The 17560-nt window shown below is 40.7% G+C and overlaps 1 protein-coding gene across 2 annotated transcripts; it reads left to right on the top strand.

Moving 5' to 3' along the window:
• Positions 1 to 350: 350 nt before the first annotated feature.
• Positions 351 to 14486, top strand: LOC127628964 (sodium-dependent lysophosphatidylcholine symporter 1-like). 2 transcript variants are annotated; one of them, XM_052105962.1, is made up of 14 exons: positions 351 to 478; positions 810 to 925; positions 2754 to 2878; positions 7356 to 7488; positions 7840 to 7918; positions 8478 to 8650; positions 9103 to 9193; positions 9366 to 9487; positions 11100 to 11183; positions 11322 to 11405; positions 11595 to 11707; positions 12355 to 12498; positions 12737 to 12913; positions 13493 to 14486. In XM_052105962.1, the coding sequence occupies exons 2-14, from the start codon at positions 857 to 859 to the stop codon at positions 13530 to 13532; spliced, it is 1434 nt and encodes a 477-aa protein (XP_051961922.1). In that variant the 5' UTR covers positions 351 to 478; positions 810 to 856; the 3' UTR covers positions 13533 to 14486. The 2 variants fall into 2 exon arrangements, with proteins under 2 accessions (XP_051961922.1, XP_051961921.1); XM_052105961.1 differs by having other exon boundaries at positions 367 to 478; positions 806 to 925.
• Positions 14487 to 17560: the final 3074 nt, after the last annotated feature.

Here is a 17560-nt window from a genome sequence, read left to right as displayed (position 1 = left end):
ACATGGCATGTAAAAATGCTGCACTTCTGCGAAAGACGCATAAAAAAAGGAAACAAGACTCATTTTTACACAGAAACACAATGGAAAAGAGCATGATAAAAAATACACCATTGACATTTTAAATATTTAACAGAGACAGCTTATTTATAGTAATGAAATAATAGATCATTTAAGAAAAGAATTTAACTGCGATCACACCAGATGCAATGTACTTTCACTTTCTCTAAAACCCGCTCTCTATATTGTGCATCAAGGATCGTAGGTTGCCTCATAGACGCCTACATGTTTTGTTCTAACAGAAATGAGAGAAAATTAGCACCACGCCCATTTTGGTACTATAAGAATTAGTAGAAAATAATGGGCAGCTCATCTACTCGATTACTGGGGTCGAACGATGGCCGAGAACAGTGGGAACATGCTGGACAACCAAACATATGAAAATATAGTCTGTGCGACGGAAAATGACAACAATCAGACGGTATATTATATATTTTTTTTTGTAGCGAATTATTTGTGAACTTCCGTGGTTTGTTTTGATGCTGTTATATTGGAGACTATAGTGCAACTTACAATGGCTCAGTATTGATGAAGCTGTGAAAGATCATGCAAATGTTGGAAATTTAAAATAGTTATTATAGGAGCTATTATTTTCATTTAGGAGCTGGTGTCATAGACAGTTGACAGTTTTTTATGCATGTTAATATGTTAAACAAAAGGTGCTTTTAAAGTTAACGTAGAAATATAACATGAAAGAGGAAAAATAATTTTCATGCCACACTGATGTTTTGCTGTTGATTTGTTTAAGAAAGCTCCAGGCATCCCTTTGTCCAAGAAACTGTGCTATGCCATTGGAGGAATGCCTTATCAAATGACTTCAAATGCCAAGGGCTTCTTCATGCAGATCTTTTTGCTGGATGTTGTGAAGGTGGGTGTGACAGTCTTTAAAGTGTGGTCTTTAGCGGTTGTTGTTTAACACCACAATTATTTGTAGGATTAGTCTATGATGAGGGCAGATGCAGGGCTGGATTGGTAATCTGGTATACTGGGCATTTTCCCAGTGGGCCGATGCACTTTGGGGCCGATCAGAGGCAGACTGGCCATCGAGAGAACCGAAACGGGCCGAATGTGCCGGGATAAGATGTAATGACCCCTCCAAACATCTTTTGGGCCAGTTTTTCTTCCTAGTCCACCTCTGGGCAGGTTATTTACATTGACCATAATATTGTGGAAGTTCGGAGGAAATTTTGCATTAAAAATTTGCATGGAAATGCATTTGGTTTTCTAACCACACATTAATTTGTGTTGTGATCCAGGAAATTACCCTATACGACTGTTACTTGTTTAAATATTTTTTGCAAAATGCACATGGATTTAATTACATCAGATGCATCAGCTTTTTAATTGTGTACATGTTCCACATGGTATTCTTATTCTTATAATTGTACATATGCGATGAATATAATCCAATTTGCTGTAACACTTCATTGAGCTTCACTTTCCTTTAAAATGTAGAAAACTGAGAGTTATAATACGAACAGTTTTTACACAACATCTTGATTTCCCCCCAGCCAAACAGTAGAAAGTGCATTAAAATATTTTCCAATCATTATCAATATTTTTGTTAATGATAAATCAAAAATGTATTAATATTCGTTAACAATTTGATCGATTAAGCGTATCGATCGTCGATTAATTAATTTCATATATCTTAAGTATCTCAAGATATAAGTTACTACTAACATTATTTCATTAACAGTAATTAAACAATTACCAAATTCAAACTAAACAGTCTAAATGTGTTTAAATACACTGAACTGAGCATGTAATACTCTCATTACTTAAGTGTATTCATTTAAATTATATCTAAACAATGGGCTATTTGCACATATTACTTGGAGTCCTCCATGTGCGTTTTGCTATATTAACGTTAACGATTAATCAATTGGTAATTTCCACAACGATCGATTATGAAAATGTCTGAAAATTGACATCCCTATTTGCTGAAATTTCTTTGCGCATTAATGTTCTTTGTGTAATGAACCATTTGTGTGTAACTATAAGGAGCAATCACTGTGTTGGTTGTAGTTATAAAAACATTGCACTTTCACAACTGAGCGATTATAAAACAAGGCTCCATCGTGGTCTAGCTCAACTCTTCTCCAATTTGCATGTTATGTTTCAAGCCACATTCAACACTACTTTTCTAAACTGTTAGCACAGGAAGTAAAAAAACAGGCCTGTTAAAGATCCTGTGAAAGTTAATGCATTGACTATAACAGATTGTCAGAACTTTCTCTCTTTCTTTTAGCTACTTTTTGTAGTACAATGATGGTAAACAAAATTGGGACTGTAAACTTGATCACATTCCACAAGAAGTATTTCTAATAAGGTTCAAATGGGAAAGGAGGACGTGGGAACTGCGGATGGCTGCGGCTGCTCCTTTGGGTGGATGGTAGTGGCAAGGACTCCACGACAGTGCATACCTCCTCCTTCCCGGGTTTCGGGAACAATGTAACCAGGTTCAAATGGGAAAGGAGGGGGCGAACAATCAAAATAATATTTAAGTTAAACAAAGACACACAACACAAACGCACACATGGCAGCACTTATCCCTCTCCTCGGCTGATTGGCCCAATTGGGGGCCGGGTGTGCATAGTCACGGCCCAGCCCCGCCCTCCTCCTCGTCACAGTATTTTAAAAAGAAATCAGTGAATGTCTACATTTTCATTTTCCAAGTAAATGTGTTTGTTCAGATGGGGCCCTTTTCTGCATCCATCATTCTCTTCCTTGGTCGAGCTTGGGATGCCATTACTGATCCGCTTATTGGATATGCCGTGAGCAAGAGTGGCCGGACCAGAATAGGCAAACTCATTCCCTGGTGAGTGACAGTAGAAGGCTGAACCTATGACTATGAAAACATTGGCGCTCATGAGAGTTGGGAAAGTATACCAATTAATATCAGACTAGGTGTGAAGCACATCCTAAAATCTCATTAAGATTTCACAGTTAGGCCAGAGGTATCTTACACTCATGTCAGGGGGTATCATATAATTATTTTAGTGAAAAATGCGTTAGATGTACTGTAAACATTTTGTTTAGCATTCAAGTAGAGTAAAATTTGGACTTACATTTCAGTTTAAATTGTAGACTTTTCAGTTTAAAGTAAAGGATCTATGGAAGGTGCAGCTCTATTTGGCTTAACAAATTTAGATAGATGAATGGGTCATTTCTGCCACAGCAATTTCGACCAACTCTGTTTTTACCTACAATATAACAATAATCCATCTTAATTATGAAATATACTTTTATTTAATTTTTTGGAGTTGCATTCAAAATATACTTGGCTCAAAAATCTGAGTGTGCACATTTTTCATTTTTTCCATAGGGGAGATGATTTTACATATTTTAAGCTCTGAGGTTGTTTATCAATTGTATATGCTTCTGTTGAACCATCATTCAGCAATATTTTAACTGTAAGAGCAAATTTGTGGTCAATAACTACACTAGCCATGATGCTACCGAGAAATATCTGCCACACAAAGTGCGATAAAAGAGCTTTGCAGTGGCCGCCCATTTCCAGTGCCGTAATTTTTAACGTAAAGAGCCCAGTGCAAAGCACCAGTTGGGCCACATGTCATTTTCGCCTGCTATCACCCTTTGGCCTGGTTGATTTGGCTCCCCCTCTGGCCCCCGGCCCCAGTGTGACTGCACCCTGCACTGCCTATAGTTACACCACTGCCCCACTCTCTCAATCTACTTATACTGTTAGGGTTACCTTGTCTTGTTTTACCGTTGCCCCTTTGTTTTCCATTTTTGTCCCTTTTGTAGCTCCACAGTCTTGTTTTCCCTCGTGTTCACTGTTCATTGTTGTCACCTGCCCTTGTTAATTTGCCTTTTGGTTTCTGTTAATCACCTTGTCATCTAGTTTGTGTTCTGTTTGTTCATTGGCCCCTTTGTCCCATGTTTTTGTATTTATATCCTGTTTTTTTGGTTCAGTCCTTGTCTATCGTTGAATGTTGTTAGCCCGGTGTGTGTTCCCTGCCTGTATTTTCTGTGTTATGTTTATTTCCCCATTGAGGGTTTTCCTTTGTGTTTTTGAGTTTCAATAAAGTAAGCTTGCACTTAAATCCGCTCTCCTCATCTGCCTTCGCTGTCTGCATTCGTAACAGAATGATAGAACCATCTATGGATCTAGCAGCTTACCTCATGGAACTGACCCAGGCGGAGTTGACCATCCGCGAGTTCTCCCACTTCTTTTCCGCTGTTGCCTTCCACACCGGCTTCGACGACGCATCCCTAAAGACCATCTACCAGCTCGGGCTACCAACACACCGGCTGAGGGAATTGCCGAACTCTGGAGACCTCACGTGGAGGGAATATGTGAGTTTAGTCTTGGAAGAACTCGCTGCCGGGGAACCACCTCTCTCGATCCCGGTTTCCGCCTCTGGGCTTTCCGTGCCTGCCACGGCCAACGAGCCAGCGTTGCCAGCTTCGTCCGCCCGGCGGAGGAGGAGAAGAGGAAAGGCTTTTGCTCCCCAGTCTCCGCCTGCCATGGCCAGCGAACCAGAGCCCACGCCTGCCACGGCCAGCGAGCCAGTAGCCTCCGACGTCAGTGAGCCAGCGCCTGTAGCCTCCGATGTCAGTGAGCCAGCGCCTGTAGCCTCCGACGTCAGTGAGCCAGCGCCTGTAGCCTCCGACGTCAGTGAGCCAGCGCCTGTAGCCTCCGACGTCAGTGAGCCAGCGCCTGTAGCCTCGACCGTCCCTGAGCCAGCGCCTGTGGTCTTGTCCGTCCCAGTGCCAGTAGCCATGACCGTCCAAGAGCCAGCGCCAGTAGCCATGACCGTCCAAGAGCCAGCACCAGTAGCCATGACCGTCCAAAAGCCAGCGCCAGTGGTCGTGCCCGTCCAAGAGTCAGCTCCTCCCGAGCCTCCCGAGCTTTCCAGAGCTCCGCCTCCCGAGCTTTCCAGAGCTCCGCCTTCCGAGCCTTCCGAGCTTTCCAGAGCTCCGCCTTCCGAGCTTTCCAGAGCTCCGCCTTCCGAGCTCCGCCTCCCGAGCTTTCCAGAGCTCCGCCTCCGGAGCTTTCCAAAGCTCCGCCTTCCGAGCTTTCCAGAGCTCCGCCTTCCGAGCCTTCCGAGCTTTCCAGAGCTCCGCCTTCCGAGCTTTCCAGAGCTCCGCCTTCCGAGCTCCGCCTCCCGAGCTTTCCAGAGCTCCGCCTCCGGAGCTTTCCAGAGCTCCGCCTTCCGAGCTTCCTAGAGCTCCGCCTTCCGAGCCTCCCGAGCTTTCCAGAGCTCCGCCTTTCAAGCTTTCCAGGGCTCTGCCTCTCAAGCCTCTCGAGCCATCCAGGGCTCTGCCTCTCAAGCCTCTCGAGCCATCCAGGGCTCTGCCTCTCAAGCCTCTCGAGCCATCCAGGGCTCTGCCTCTCAAGCCTCTCGAGCCATCCTGGGCTCTGCCTCTCAAGCCTCTCGAGCCATCCAGGGCTCTGCCTCTCAAGCCTCTCGAGCCATCCAGGGCTCTGCCTCTCAAGCCTCTCGAGCCATCCAGGGCTCTGCCTCTCAAGCCTCTCGAGCCATCCAGGGCTCTGCCTCTCAAGCCTCTCGAGCCATCCAGGGCTCTGCCTCTCAAGCCTCTCGAGCCATCCAGGGCTCTGCCTCTCAAGCCTCTCGAGCCTTTCAGGGCTCCGCCTCTCAAGCCTCTCGAGCTTCCCGAGCCTCCCAGGGCTCTGCCTCTCGAGCTTCTCGAGCCTTTCAGAACTCCGCCTCTCGAGCCTTCCAGGGCTCCGCCCCTCAAGTCTCTCGAGCCTCCCAGGGCTCTGCCCCTCAAGCCTCTCGAGCCTTCCAGGGCCCCGCCTCTCAAGCCTCTCGAGCCTTCCAGGGCTCCGCCTCCAGAGCCTCTCGAGTCTTCCACGGCCCTTCTCCCCGAGCCCCCTACGGCTCCACCTCCAGAGCCCCCTACGGCTCCGCCTCCCGAGCCTCCTACGGCTCTGCTCCCAGAGACTCCAGAGCTTTCTAGGGCTCCGCCTCTCGAGCCTCCTACGGCTCCGCCTCTTGAGCCTTCCTCAGTTCCGTCTCCTGAGCCTTCCTCAGCTCCGTCCTCAGAGCCTTCCAGGCCTCCTGACCCGACCCCTGTCCTGTGGCCTCCTCCCAGGCCCCCTGACCCTGTTCCTGACCTGTGGCCTCCTCCCAGGCCTCCTGACCCGGTCCCTATCTTGTGGCCTCCTTCCAGGCCCCCTGACCCAGTTCCCGTCCTGTGGCCTCCTCCCAGGCCTCCTGACCCGGCCCCTGTCCTGTGGCCTCCTCCCAGGCCTCCTGACCCGGCCCCTGTCCTGTGGCCTCCTCCCAGGCCTCCTGACCCGGCCCCTATCCTTGCCCTGTGGCCAGCTCCCATGCCTCCTGAACCTATCCTTGCCCTGTGGCCAGCTCCCAGGCCTCCTGAACCTATCCTTGCCCGGTGGCCAGCTCCCAGACCACCTGAACCTGTCCTTGCCCTTTGTGCCCCCCAGGACTTCCTGCCTGTCCTCTGTGCCCCCTAGGACTTCCTGCCTGCCCTCTGTGCCCCCTTGGACTTCCTGCCTGCCCTCTGTGCCCCATTGGACTTCCTGCCTGCCCTCTGTGCCCCCGGTGCCGTCATTTTGGTTCCTTTTTGTCTTTTGGTGTTTTTTCTTTTAGGATCGTCTGGGATCCGATCCTTAGAGGGGGGGCTATGTTAGGGTTACCTTGTCTTGTTTTACCGTTGCCCCTTTGTTTTCCATTTTTGTCCCTTTGTTACTCCATAGTTTTCACTTTTGTCCCTTTTGTAGCTCCACAGTCTTGTTTTCCCTCGTGTTCACTGTTCATTGTTTTCACCTGCCCTTGTTAATTTGCCTTTTGGTTTCTGTTAATCACCTTGTCATCTAGTTTGTGTTCTGTTTGTTCATTGGCCCCTTTGTCCCTGGTTTTTTGGTTCAGTCCTTGTCTATCGTTGAATGTTGTTAGCCCGGTGTGTGTGTTCCCTGCCTGTATTTTCTGTGTTATGTTTATTTCCCCACTGAGGGTTTTCCTTTGTGTTTTTGAGTTTCAATAAAGTAAGCTTGCACTTAGATCCGCTCTCCTCGTCTGCCTTCGCTGTCTGCATTCGTAACATATACAGTATATTTGAGTATACTGTATCTGAATATTTTACAATACATTTAAATTATATTGTTCTATAACTCTTTTATGAAGGATTTTATAAGACCCCTATGGAAAAATGAATAGGAAAAATACTTCTGGAACCAATATAGCTGAAAAAGTGGGCAGTCATTTTTATTTAGCTGTATTTGAATGTGCATTATTATGTATCGCATGTGTTCTCTCTGCTCAACTATGCTCTTTACACAGGATTGTGTTCTCAATGCCATTTGGGGTCCTATCCTACATCATGCTCTGGTATACTCCACAAGACACTATGTCCCCTGCATTCAGTTTCTCCTGGTACTTCACATGGTGCTGTCTGTTTGACACCTTCATGAGTGTAAGACCACTGTCACCAGTGTCAATACATGCCCACAGTTACCAATTTCACACATCCAACGTAAAAAATGCTCAACTATCATGAAAATCTCCTGCATTGGGGGACATCCATACAGAAGTAAATTTTTTAATAAATTTTTTTTATTACTGCTTTGGGTATTTTTACTTTCGAGTTAGACAGAATTTGCATTAATTTTAGGTTGCATACAAATATACAGTGTCGCTGTGGTGCAAATTTCTTTCCAGTGAAGTAGTCATTGTGAAATGTACTTAACATGTTTTCAGTATTTGTTCTTATCAATGGTTATGGTTCATACATGATTCCAAAATGTTTTCTCTCTCTCTCATTCAGTGCTACCATGTGCCATATTCTTCCCTAAACATGTTTCTCGGGGGGAATGAAAGAGATCGAGACTCGGCCACTGGCTACAGTAAGAAATGCTTATTACTAACATTCAGATCCTCTAAACCACTGTTTCTCAACTGGGTTTTCCTTTAGAACCCAGATTTTATTTTGGCCATCAAGTGATGACCAGAAACAGCACCAAACCACCAGTTAAGAACCTCTGCTCTATACAGTTTTACAATATTTTCCTAAACACAAATAATTGAGTAACTACTGTAAATATAAGTCCAGTAGTGCAATAATACAGTGGTAGATTAGAAGTAGTTCCAGTAAATACACTTCCTTTATAAATAAACATTCCATACTCCTGGAAAAAGTACTATCTTCCAGCAATAATAAAAATATTGAGCTGATGACAACCCCTGTTAAAACCATTGTTGGCCACACTTTAGCTTCATCATCAGTGAAAGAAACTTCCTCTCTCTAGTCTTTTTTATTATTTGGAAGAGGTACAGTGAAAAGCAGAGGCAGAGATAAAGCAAACACTTGTATGTATAGGATGTAACCTTAACTGTAGTCTATTTCCTGTATGAAAGAGGAAAAGAGAAACAATAGTCCAGAGCTGTGTTCTCTCACGATCTCAGGGATGGGAATGGAAGTGTTTGCTACACTGGCGGGGGCCACCATTCAGGGTCAGATAGTTGGAGTGTACCACGCCAGAAGATCGCATGCCTGCAGCTTGCAAAATGAGACCAAAGTGCCTGCTGGAAACCTCACGGTCTCACTTGACGACATTTCTGAAACCCTACTGAACACAGTGAGGCTTCGAGGACTTGCAACACTGTTTCAAGCACATTAACCAGAGTGGATTTTTGTATACTTTTGGAATACCAACACATAATAGCTGTTGATTCTGTAGATGTTTTCTAATTTTGGTTAAATTTCATACTTTAATACAGTCAAAATAATAAATACAAGATGTTTTGAGCACACTTATGGCATTTGTCTGGAACTGTAGTCTACTGTAGCTTACTGTAAACTTGTGCAGCCAAATATATAGGCCAAAATACACACCATATATCTAATTTTGGAATACATCTATGATGTAACAAGTTGTTTTACCCTAAAGTCAGAGTGCTAAACTTGATGAAAACACATTTACTAAATTTACTTTCAAGTTTTCTTATTTTATACTTGCCTATTTTTATGGATGCTGCACCATTTTAACTGAATATATATTGCCATTCATTTTGTCTTTTAATTCCGTAGAGAAGAGCCTATTTGACTGCTGCACTAGTATTAGGAATGCTGTACTTACTGTGCTGTCTTGTGCTTTTTATTGGAGTGAAGGAGCAATTGGGTAAGTTCAAATGTATTAATACCATATAGTTTCTGCCATTTCATTACCTTTCAGCATTGGCTAATAGCAATTTTTAAATACATACATACAGTAGATTAAATTTGTTCAGTCAATGCACTGTATGCAGTGTTCTATTTTACAAAATTTTTGGTGTGCCTACTTCTCACCCTAGCTCCTCTAAGTAAATTGGACCGAATAAATATTTCATATTTAACTGGAATGAAGATGGTGGTGTGTCACATTCCATATGTGTGGCTTGTATTTGGCTTCCTCTTTGCTTCACTTGCCTTCCAGGTAAGATATCTGATCTTTTAGAATTATCAATATATATTAAAGTGTTTTGGGATGTTAAACCCAAATACAACAGAAGAGGTTTATATTTAAATGTATACATTTTGGCAGACAATTTTATCCAAAGCGACTTACAGTCGCTTACTTTTTTGTGTTTCCTGGTAATTGAACCCATGATCTCGGCATCTCTAGTGCCATGCACTACCAGTTGAGCTACATGAACACAGGGTTTGAAAGTTGCTTGCTTTTATTACCAAAGAAATTGCCAAAAGATCAATTATATATCATAGTTTTGATATGACTGGTGTATTAGTCAGTCCAGTTTTGGGTAGATTATTTCTGAATTTTAATTTGTTACTAATTACAAATGACACAACTAAAATCCAAAACTAATCTAATTAAGCCCCCCCCCCAAGTCTATCAAAGTCAAGAATAATAAGTCATATAATTAATAAGTAATCATGTAATCCTAAACAATTTATTGTAATCTGATTACACACAATCAGCCCCCGCCCATTTTATTACGTAATCCAGATTATTTTGTATGTTGTAGTTTGTATTTTTACCAATCACTAATCAAAAAGTTTTTTTACATCTGAAAGTCACATGTGGTGCCTGTTTATTTTCACTTTCCACAAGTGGAGATTTAGAGTAAATGACTCACCCACAACTATTATATTGCTTCTGAAGATATGGATTTAAACACTGGAGTCCAGTACCATCGCTACCTATTTGCATATTACGCAGTCTGCATTAGGCACCAACTCCCTAATTAAAAGAATGGTAAATCTCAGAATTGTATTCAAGTACCCCCATTGTCACCTCATGTACCCCTAGGGGTACGCGTACCCCAGTTGGGGAAACACTATCTTAGAGGGACACAGTTGATTGCCTCATGCTCGCACTTTCTCACCGCGCCTTCACACCGTCATATGGATTACTTTTATGTTTCATCAATGTGATTTTTGGAGTTAAAAAACTGATCACCATTCATTTGCATTATAATGACCTACAGAGCTGAGATATTTTTCTAAACATTTTTTATTTGTGTTCTGTTGAATAAATAAATTCATATACCTCTGGGATTATGATGAGAGAATTTTCATTTTTTGGGGTGAGCTATCACTTTAAGAATAAATTGAATGGCATGGGTAGATCTTTGCCCATTACACTGAGTTGAATGTAAACACCTTAACCAGTGTTCTTACCGGCTTATCCAATGTGTGGACATGTTGTGCAACATACCTCTTCACAGTTTAACATAAAAATTATTAATTGAAATTAATAAAATCTTAAAAGCCATACATAAACTTTCTTCTAGTTTTGTTCTGCTCTAAATATTTAATCATCAATAATCAACAAAAAATCATATTGCTCTTGTGAAAAGCTTGTGTTGAGTACAACTTTCTTGCAAGAACTTGATATTCGATTTGTGCGCAAATAATTCTTTTGAACTCTAGTGATTAACCAGTAGGTTTTTAAACTCCATATCTTGTAATCTGAAGTGCCTGGAAATGTAATGGAAATGTATTGTTAAAAAGGGAGGGGACCCTGCAAATTGTTTTCCAAAATATGTTGCCAGCAGTAGTCCTGATAATGAAGATGTTTGTTGCAGATGGCTCAGGGAAATTTTGCCTTGTTCTGTACTCATGCAGCAGATATGGGAGCATATTTCCAGCACCTTGTTCTCATATTACTGGTGAGAGATCCATTATTTTGAAATTACATTTATTTTTACAAATAGCCTTTTAAAATATTTTCCATTTCAAGAAACTATTAACAATGTTTTGAGGGCTTTTTAGTTACATACATTACAATCTTCTCTGCTTTTGTGCAGACAGCAGCCACATTGTCCATTCCATTATGGCAGACACTCTTGGTCAAATTAGGCAAGAAGACCACCATATTCATCGGCCTATCAGTGAGCACCACTCCTTAAACCTTTTTCCTGATTTATTTGTGGATACAATGAAAAATAATTGGAATGCTATTAGAAGTGTAGCTGTATATTGTTAACATTAAATGCAGCCTACTAGCATGCAATGTAAATGCAAATACTTGCATAACATCGTTGCCTTTGTTTCATCACTCTTTCTCCTCTTCTATGCAGTCTTACATCCCAGCTTTAATTGTAATATCCCTAGTGAGGAATAATTTACCCGTCTTCATCATTATGTCTGTGTTAGCTGGCACCAGCCTGTCAGCCCTCTATCTGCTCCCTTGGTAATTTAACCCTCATCTAATATATCTCCATTGTTCAAACATCACTCCACCAACACATACTCCACCCAAGCAAATGCACTTCTCTTGCAATTATGAAACATTACTCAAGCCAGATAGTAGTCTTTTGGGAATAAATTGTATGACGTTTGGCAACACTCAATTCAGAATGAATGATGTAATACTGAAACGCGACTCGGAACAAGAAAGCATATCCTATGCTTTAATGCACAAATCTTGAAAATATAATTCATATTAAAGTTAGATGGTTCATATATGGCATATACTGTATGTTGATATATTTCCTAATCATTCTACCCTGTTAAATATAAAACAGCTTAAAACAGCCTAGGATGGTTTGCTGGTCATAGCTGATTTAACATGTTCTTAACTTAAACCAACCAACAGACCAGACTTACTAGGCTGGGAGACCACTTAAGACCAGCAAACCAAAGTTTATGGAAAAACTTGTTTAAAAAAAAAAAAAAAAAGTTTATGCTTTTCCCAACTTAGCAGGGTAAAGAGAGTTTTAATCTCCTCATTAATTCACCCAAACACTCAATACTTAAATACACAACAATAATAGTTCAAAAACAAATATAATACAAAAAATCCATGTCATACTACCATATATTGTTTATATATTTTAGGTCCATGTTGCCAGATGTGGTGGATGACTTCAAGGTCAAGAATCCTTCTTGTCAGGATCTAGAACCGTTGTTTTACTCATGTTATGTTTTCTTCAACAAATTTGGAGGAGGATTATCTGTTGGAGTCTCTACATTGGTACTACAGTAAGAGCTTCCTCCAATCCAATTGTTTTATAGCTGGTGATACATCCAGAATAATTCAAAACATTGAATAAAATGCGGAATGAGAACACTGGCAGTGGAAAGGATGTTATTGCAAATGCCATTGTTTTCCTTTTCAAACATCTCCTGTGCATCATCTCTTTTTAAGATGCTAAAAGTTACTGCTTTTGTGATTTCACACTGCTTTATGCAATGTTGTCTTCCCTTCTGCTTATCTCAGTTTTGTAGGGTACAAACCTGGAGCCTGTAGGCACAATCCTGAGGTTATATACTCACTGCGGATGCTCTTCGCTCCTGTGCCCATATGTCTGCTGCTGGTGGGCATAGTGATCTTTTACTTCTATCCTATCAATGAAGAGCGACGACTGCAAATCCAGAAAGCATTAAGAAAAGCAGGGTGAGTTTTTGTGTATTGTATATCCCATGAATATGTCATATCATGTGCATGACATGCTTGATTTTTTCTGTATGTAGTTTACAGAAAGAACATGTGCTATTACAGAGGTTATTGTTTATGGTCGAATCCCTGAAATGTTATACATTCCATTAGCCATCAACAAATAAAATAAATACAATTTTGATTCCAAATCATGATAATAATAATAAGAAGAAGAATAAAGAGTTTTCAGCTGTTAATTCAAAGCTAAGTCTCTATTACTGCAAGGAATTTGGTCTGGGATAGATGCTTTTAAGTTGTTGGAAGACCAGATATTAAATTAGATGAAAAGAGAGAATGAAAGAGAAGCAATGTTAATAAAAACTATGAAATTATTTATTTTTGTCTGTGGCCACTACTTCCTTTTTTTTATAGAAATAAATTCTTTAAAAAAAAAGTCTTTACACCCATGTTCGCCACAACGCATGGCCTATGATGTCTTCATCCACACACACTGTAATCCAGTTTTACATAAGATGCTTAATAAGTTGCAATAGCTGTTTTAAATGTGCCTTCATTCTCTTGTCTTGATACATGCAGGGCAGAAAACAGCATAAAAGAAGAAGAACTGAGCCTGTGAAGTAATCCGTATTTCACATACGGGTTGCACTATATTTATAACATTTACACATTCTGCAACTGAATCATCAATCATGTTTTTTGTTTTTCATCTCTGTGTAAAGATTTTGTCTTGTACAGTGTTTTTCAATCCTTCTCTGTGCAGTTCCTCAACACTGCATATTTACGAGTTTTCAAGCCCACCACACCCAATTTAGGCTATGGGGCACTCTATAAATAAGCTGATAAATTGAACGAGGGAGGCTTCCAGTGCAGGGTTTACAAACAGTAATAGTTACTTAAAGGGGTCATATCACGATAAATCAAATTTTCCTTTTATATTTTGATATACAAATTTGATGTACTATGGATACATAACAGTAATTTTAAGCTGGAAGTCTTCCTTCCCTGTCAAAAAAAGTCCATCTACTGAGGCTTAATTGCAAAAATGGCACATGTGGAAAACGTTGGCTTTCTGATGTCAGAATCCTGAATACATGAACAAATACAATGACCGCCCACATTTACACATAAATGACGTCTGTTTGGTGGTCTGAAATTTGGCCACTTGGTCTTGGTGAGGTTATAAGAAGTACGATAGATACTTTTATTTCTAAACACCAGAAAAACGGTTCCTGGCTCTGTGTTGCAACTGCCGATTTGCCTATCCTTCTGACGAAAACCAACATTAGAAGCGAGCTGACGTCTGTTTTCAAAGCAGATTGTTTTGTTAACCTGTATTATCCTAGGCAAATGCAGCCTAAGAAGCTGTTATTGAAGAATAATTTCACATGCCATGAGAGCATTTAGAAATAGAGGGTGAAAAATTTAAGAAATTGAAATTGAGATTGAGATGAAGAGGTCAAACGAATTAAATTACATAATAAAATGTATCATATGACTCGTTTATAAAGTATTTGTAACAGCACTTATACAACAGTTGTGATAATGATGTGCAATTGTATAAATAAAAACCGCATTGTGTAAATGTATGCATCTGCATTGTCTTTGGGCAATTGGGACCCTCACTATTAGCACCACTGTCAAGCTCCTGAAGTTTGCAGATGCCACTAGTCATTGGCCTCATCCTGTGACGAGTCTGCATACTGCTGTCTGGTGCCCCTCCCCCTCACCATCCTGAACAGCACTGTTAAAGCAGTGGTGAATCAGGTTCCTTGGCTCCGCCATCTTTCAGGACCTGAAGTGGGCCACCCACATAGCCTCCATTGTGAAGAAGGCACAGCAGGGTTTGTACTTCCTTTTCCAGGATTTAGAGGGTGTATTAAAACCTTTTTTATTTTATATACAATTTAATTTACCTATATGACCTTGAGATTGAGCTTGCAATTTGACTTATTGAATTTTCTTATGAATATTTTCTCAAGAATAAAACTTTAAAGCTGTCCATTTAAAAAAAAAAAAAAAAAAAAAAAGATGAAATTGCAAGTATAAACACTAGATGCCTGCAGAGAGCAATTTATTCATCCCTGGTGAAGAGAAGATGATTGAAGAAGATTTTGTCACAAGTTCTGCATTTAGAAATATATTTAAACATTATCAAAGACTACTTTTGTCAAAGTTCAACATTTTGTTTGAGGTTATTTTTGTCAGTTTTTGCATACCTGAAATGAGTAGAATAAAAAGTAATGATCTAATTTATTACTGGTTGTAACAAGATGATGTGTGTGTGTGTGTGTGTGTGTGTGTGTGTGTGTGTGTGTGTGTGTGTGTGTGTGTTCAGTATTATAGATGTGTTATGGTCTCACCAATTTATTTAGGTGTGTGTGCTCTGTTTTGTGGCTGATTTATTTTTTAATTTACACATTTTAAAATAATAGTTCTGTTTTATAGTCTGACAAGTTAGGTTTTGTGTATGTGTATGTATGTGTTTTGCACTCTTGATGTTTGGTGGTCTCACCGCTTAATGTCTGTGTGTTTCTGCATTGTGGCTGTTTTTTTTTTTAATTTAATATAATAAATAATGAAAAATGTTTCCCATTTTCCCCTAAGGCGGTCACTTCTGAGCAGTACAAGTGTAACTTTTTCTCCTTCTACCACTTACACTGATCGAATCAACTCAAATTATTTGTGTGTGTTCAGATACCAAATGGACGAGACGTCACCAAGTCTCGTACCCGTCAGATAAAGGAAACCAGTTTTATTGAATAAACAACATTTATTTCGGTCAAAAATGACCGAACAGTGCATGAGGGTTAAGCTCTATGTATTTGTAACAGCACTTATACAACAGTTGTATTAGTGATTATGATGTACAAGTGTATAAATAAAAACAGCAGGCTGTAAATATATGCACATCCATTGTCTTCCGTTGCAGAGCAAAAAACGTCACCTAAGTATACTTGTTATGCTGATAGTTTCTTTCCCCATCAAGGTAGAGACCTCTAGCGGCATGTAGTCTAATGTTCCATTAACATGCGATGGCTGAAATTCACGCAAGCTACGAGGTGGGTTGGAGGTGGAGGGATTTTTCTTGTAAGTGTGCTGCTCTGTTCACCCACACTACAACACTACAGATGATGTGAGTGCTCAGAGCATGTTATGTAACAACTACTTCACAATGATCTGGTGGCTTGGGAATTTAAATATAGGAAAGCCACGAAGAAACATTTTTACAGATTTTCAAGAGAAGTGAAAATCTGCCAAAAACTGCCTGCCTTTTCCTGTCATGCTACATAACAGATACCATAAACATAACTGATGGCAATGAAACATTTACATTTTATGGCATGTTATATCATTATATATTTGCAAGGTTGTAGACATGGGACGGAAATCCTGCATTACATAATAATGGCGAATTCCTTGCTTCTGTACAACAGTACAAGTCCTAGAAACTGATTGGCAAAGCAGCGTTACAACAGCACTGGGATGTTTCACTATTTGTATCACTCGGCTTGTCTGTGTTTGTGGATTTCCAAATAATGATGGGGATTTTGATTTCTTTCACTTAATTATTCAGTAAGCATTTGTGCAGATTTCATCTCTACACCAGTATGGGTTGGGGAGTAACGGAATACATGTAACGGGATTACATATTTAAAATACAAAATATAAGTAACTGTATTCCACTACAGTGACAATTTAAATCATTGGTATTTAGAATACAGTTACATTCAAAAAGTATTTTGATTATTGAAGAGATTACTTTGCATTTTATTGTAATTTGTTTCATTTCATATTTAGTCCTTTCAGATGGAAGACATTTATATAAATGATGCGATCCAAAGTGCATTAAACAGCGGTGAAACACTTTCTTATAATGTGTTACATTCATACCAGCAGACAGCAGTGGCGTAGCCACGAGGGGGCCTGGGCTTACATGTCTGGCCCCCTCAGATTTCTGATTCCTTAAAAATAAAAATAAAAATTGTTGATTTGTTAGGATTGATAGATTGACCAATCAAAATGCTGCGCGGTAAAATGCGGCTGTTTTCAAACTTGATTTGTTTATGTCACGTGTTGTGCGTAACGTACGGCACCTGAGGCTTCTCAGGACACAGAAACACAACGGCCTATTTCATCACAGGAGTGTAGCGGTGAGACTTCCACACAGATCGGCACAATGCCCAATGACTTGTCTGCAATTGATGAACCGCCTTCACAACCAGTGATGACCACATTTCCTTACACTGAGTTTGCCGGAACGAATTGTTGCTTTTCCCCAAAATGGTACAGTGAATTCACATGACTTGAATATAGTTCAACAAATAATGCTGTGTTTTGCAAAGCATGTCGGCATTTTCCCGATCCATGCGCAGAAAAAGCGTTCATCTGCGATGGATTCACAGACTGGAAACACCTTCGCAGGTCATGCATCAGACACCAAGCCAGCAAATCTCATTCTCTTTCCATTTGTAAATATGAGGCATATAAAGCAACCCATAAAACCCAGGGTACTGTTTTAAACCAGCTCTTTCGGGATGACCGCACATTTGTGGAGAAAAACCGTGAACACGTGAAAGTGGTCATTGACATTGTTATGTTCTGTGCATAACAAGGCATTGCTTTACGTGGCCACAGGGAAAATGA

The sequence above is a fragment of the Xyrauchen texanus genome, chromosome 35, assembly GCF_025860055.1.
Source record: "Xyrauchen texanus isolate HMW12.3.18 chromosome 35, RBS_HiC_50CHRs, whole genome shotgun sequence".
Lineage (NCBI taxonomy): Eukaryota > Metazoa > Chordata > Actinopteri > Cypriniformes > Catostomidae > Xyrauchen > Xyrauchen texanus.
This window is presented reverse-complemented; position numbering and strand designations above follow the sequence as displayed.

What these genes read in the sequence shown, in the direction of transcription:
- LOC127628964 (XM_052105961.1), top strand. Translation starts at nt 395, where the DNA reads ATGGCCGAGAACAGTGGGAACATGCTGGACAACCAAACATATGAAAAT. An exon ending in ATAGGCAAACTCATTCCCTG is followed by an intron (nt 2,879 to 7,355) that starts GTGAGTGACAGT and finishes CTCTTTACACAG; the next exon opens with GATTGTGTTCTCAATGCCAT. An exon ending in TGTTTGACACCTTCATGAGT is followed by an intron (nt 7,489 to 7,839) that starts GTAAGACCACTG and finishes TCTCTCATTCAG; the next exon opens with TGCTACCATGTGCCATATTC.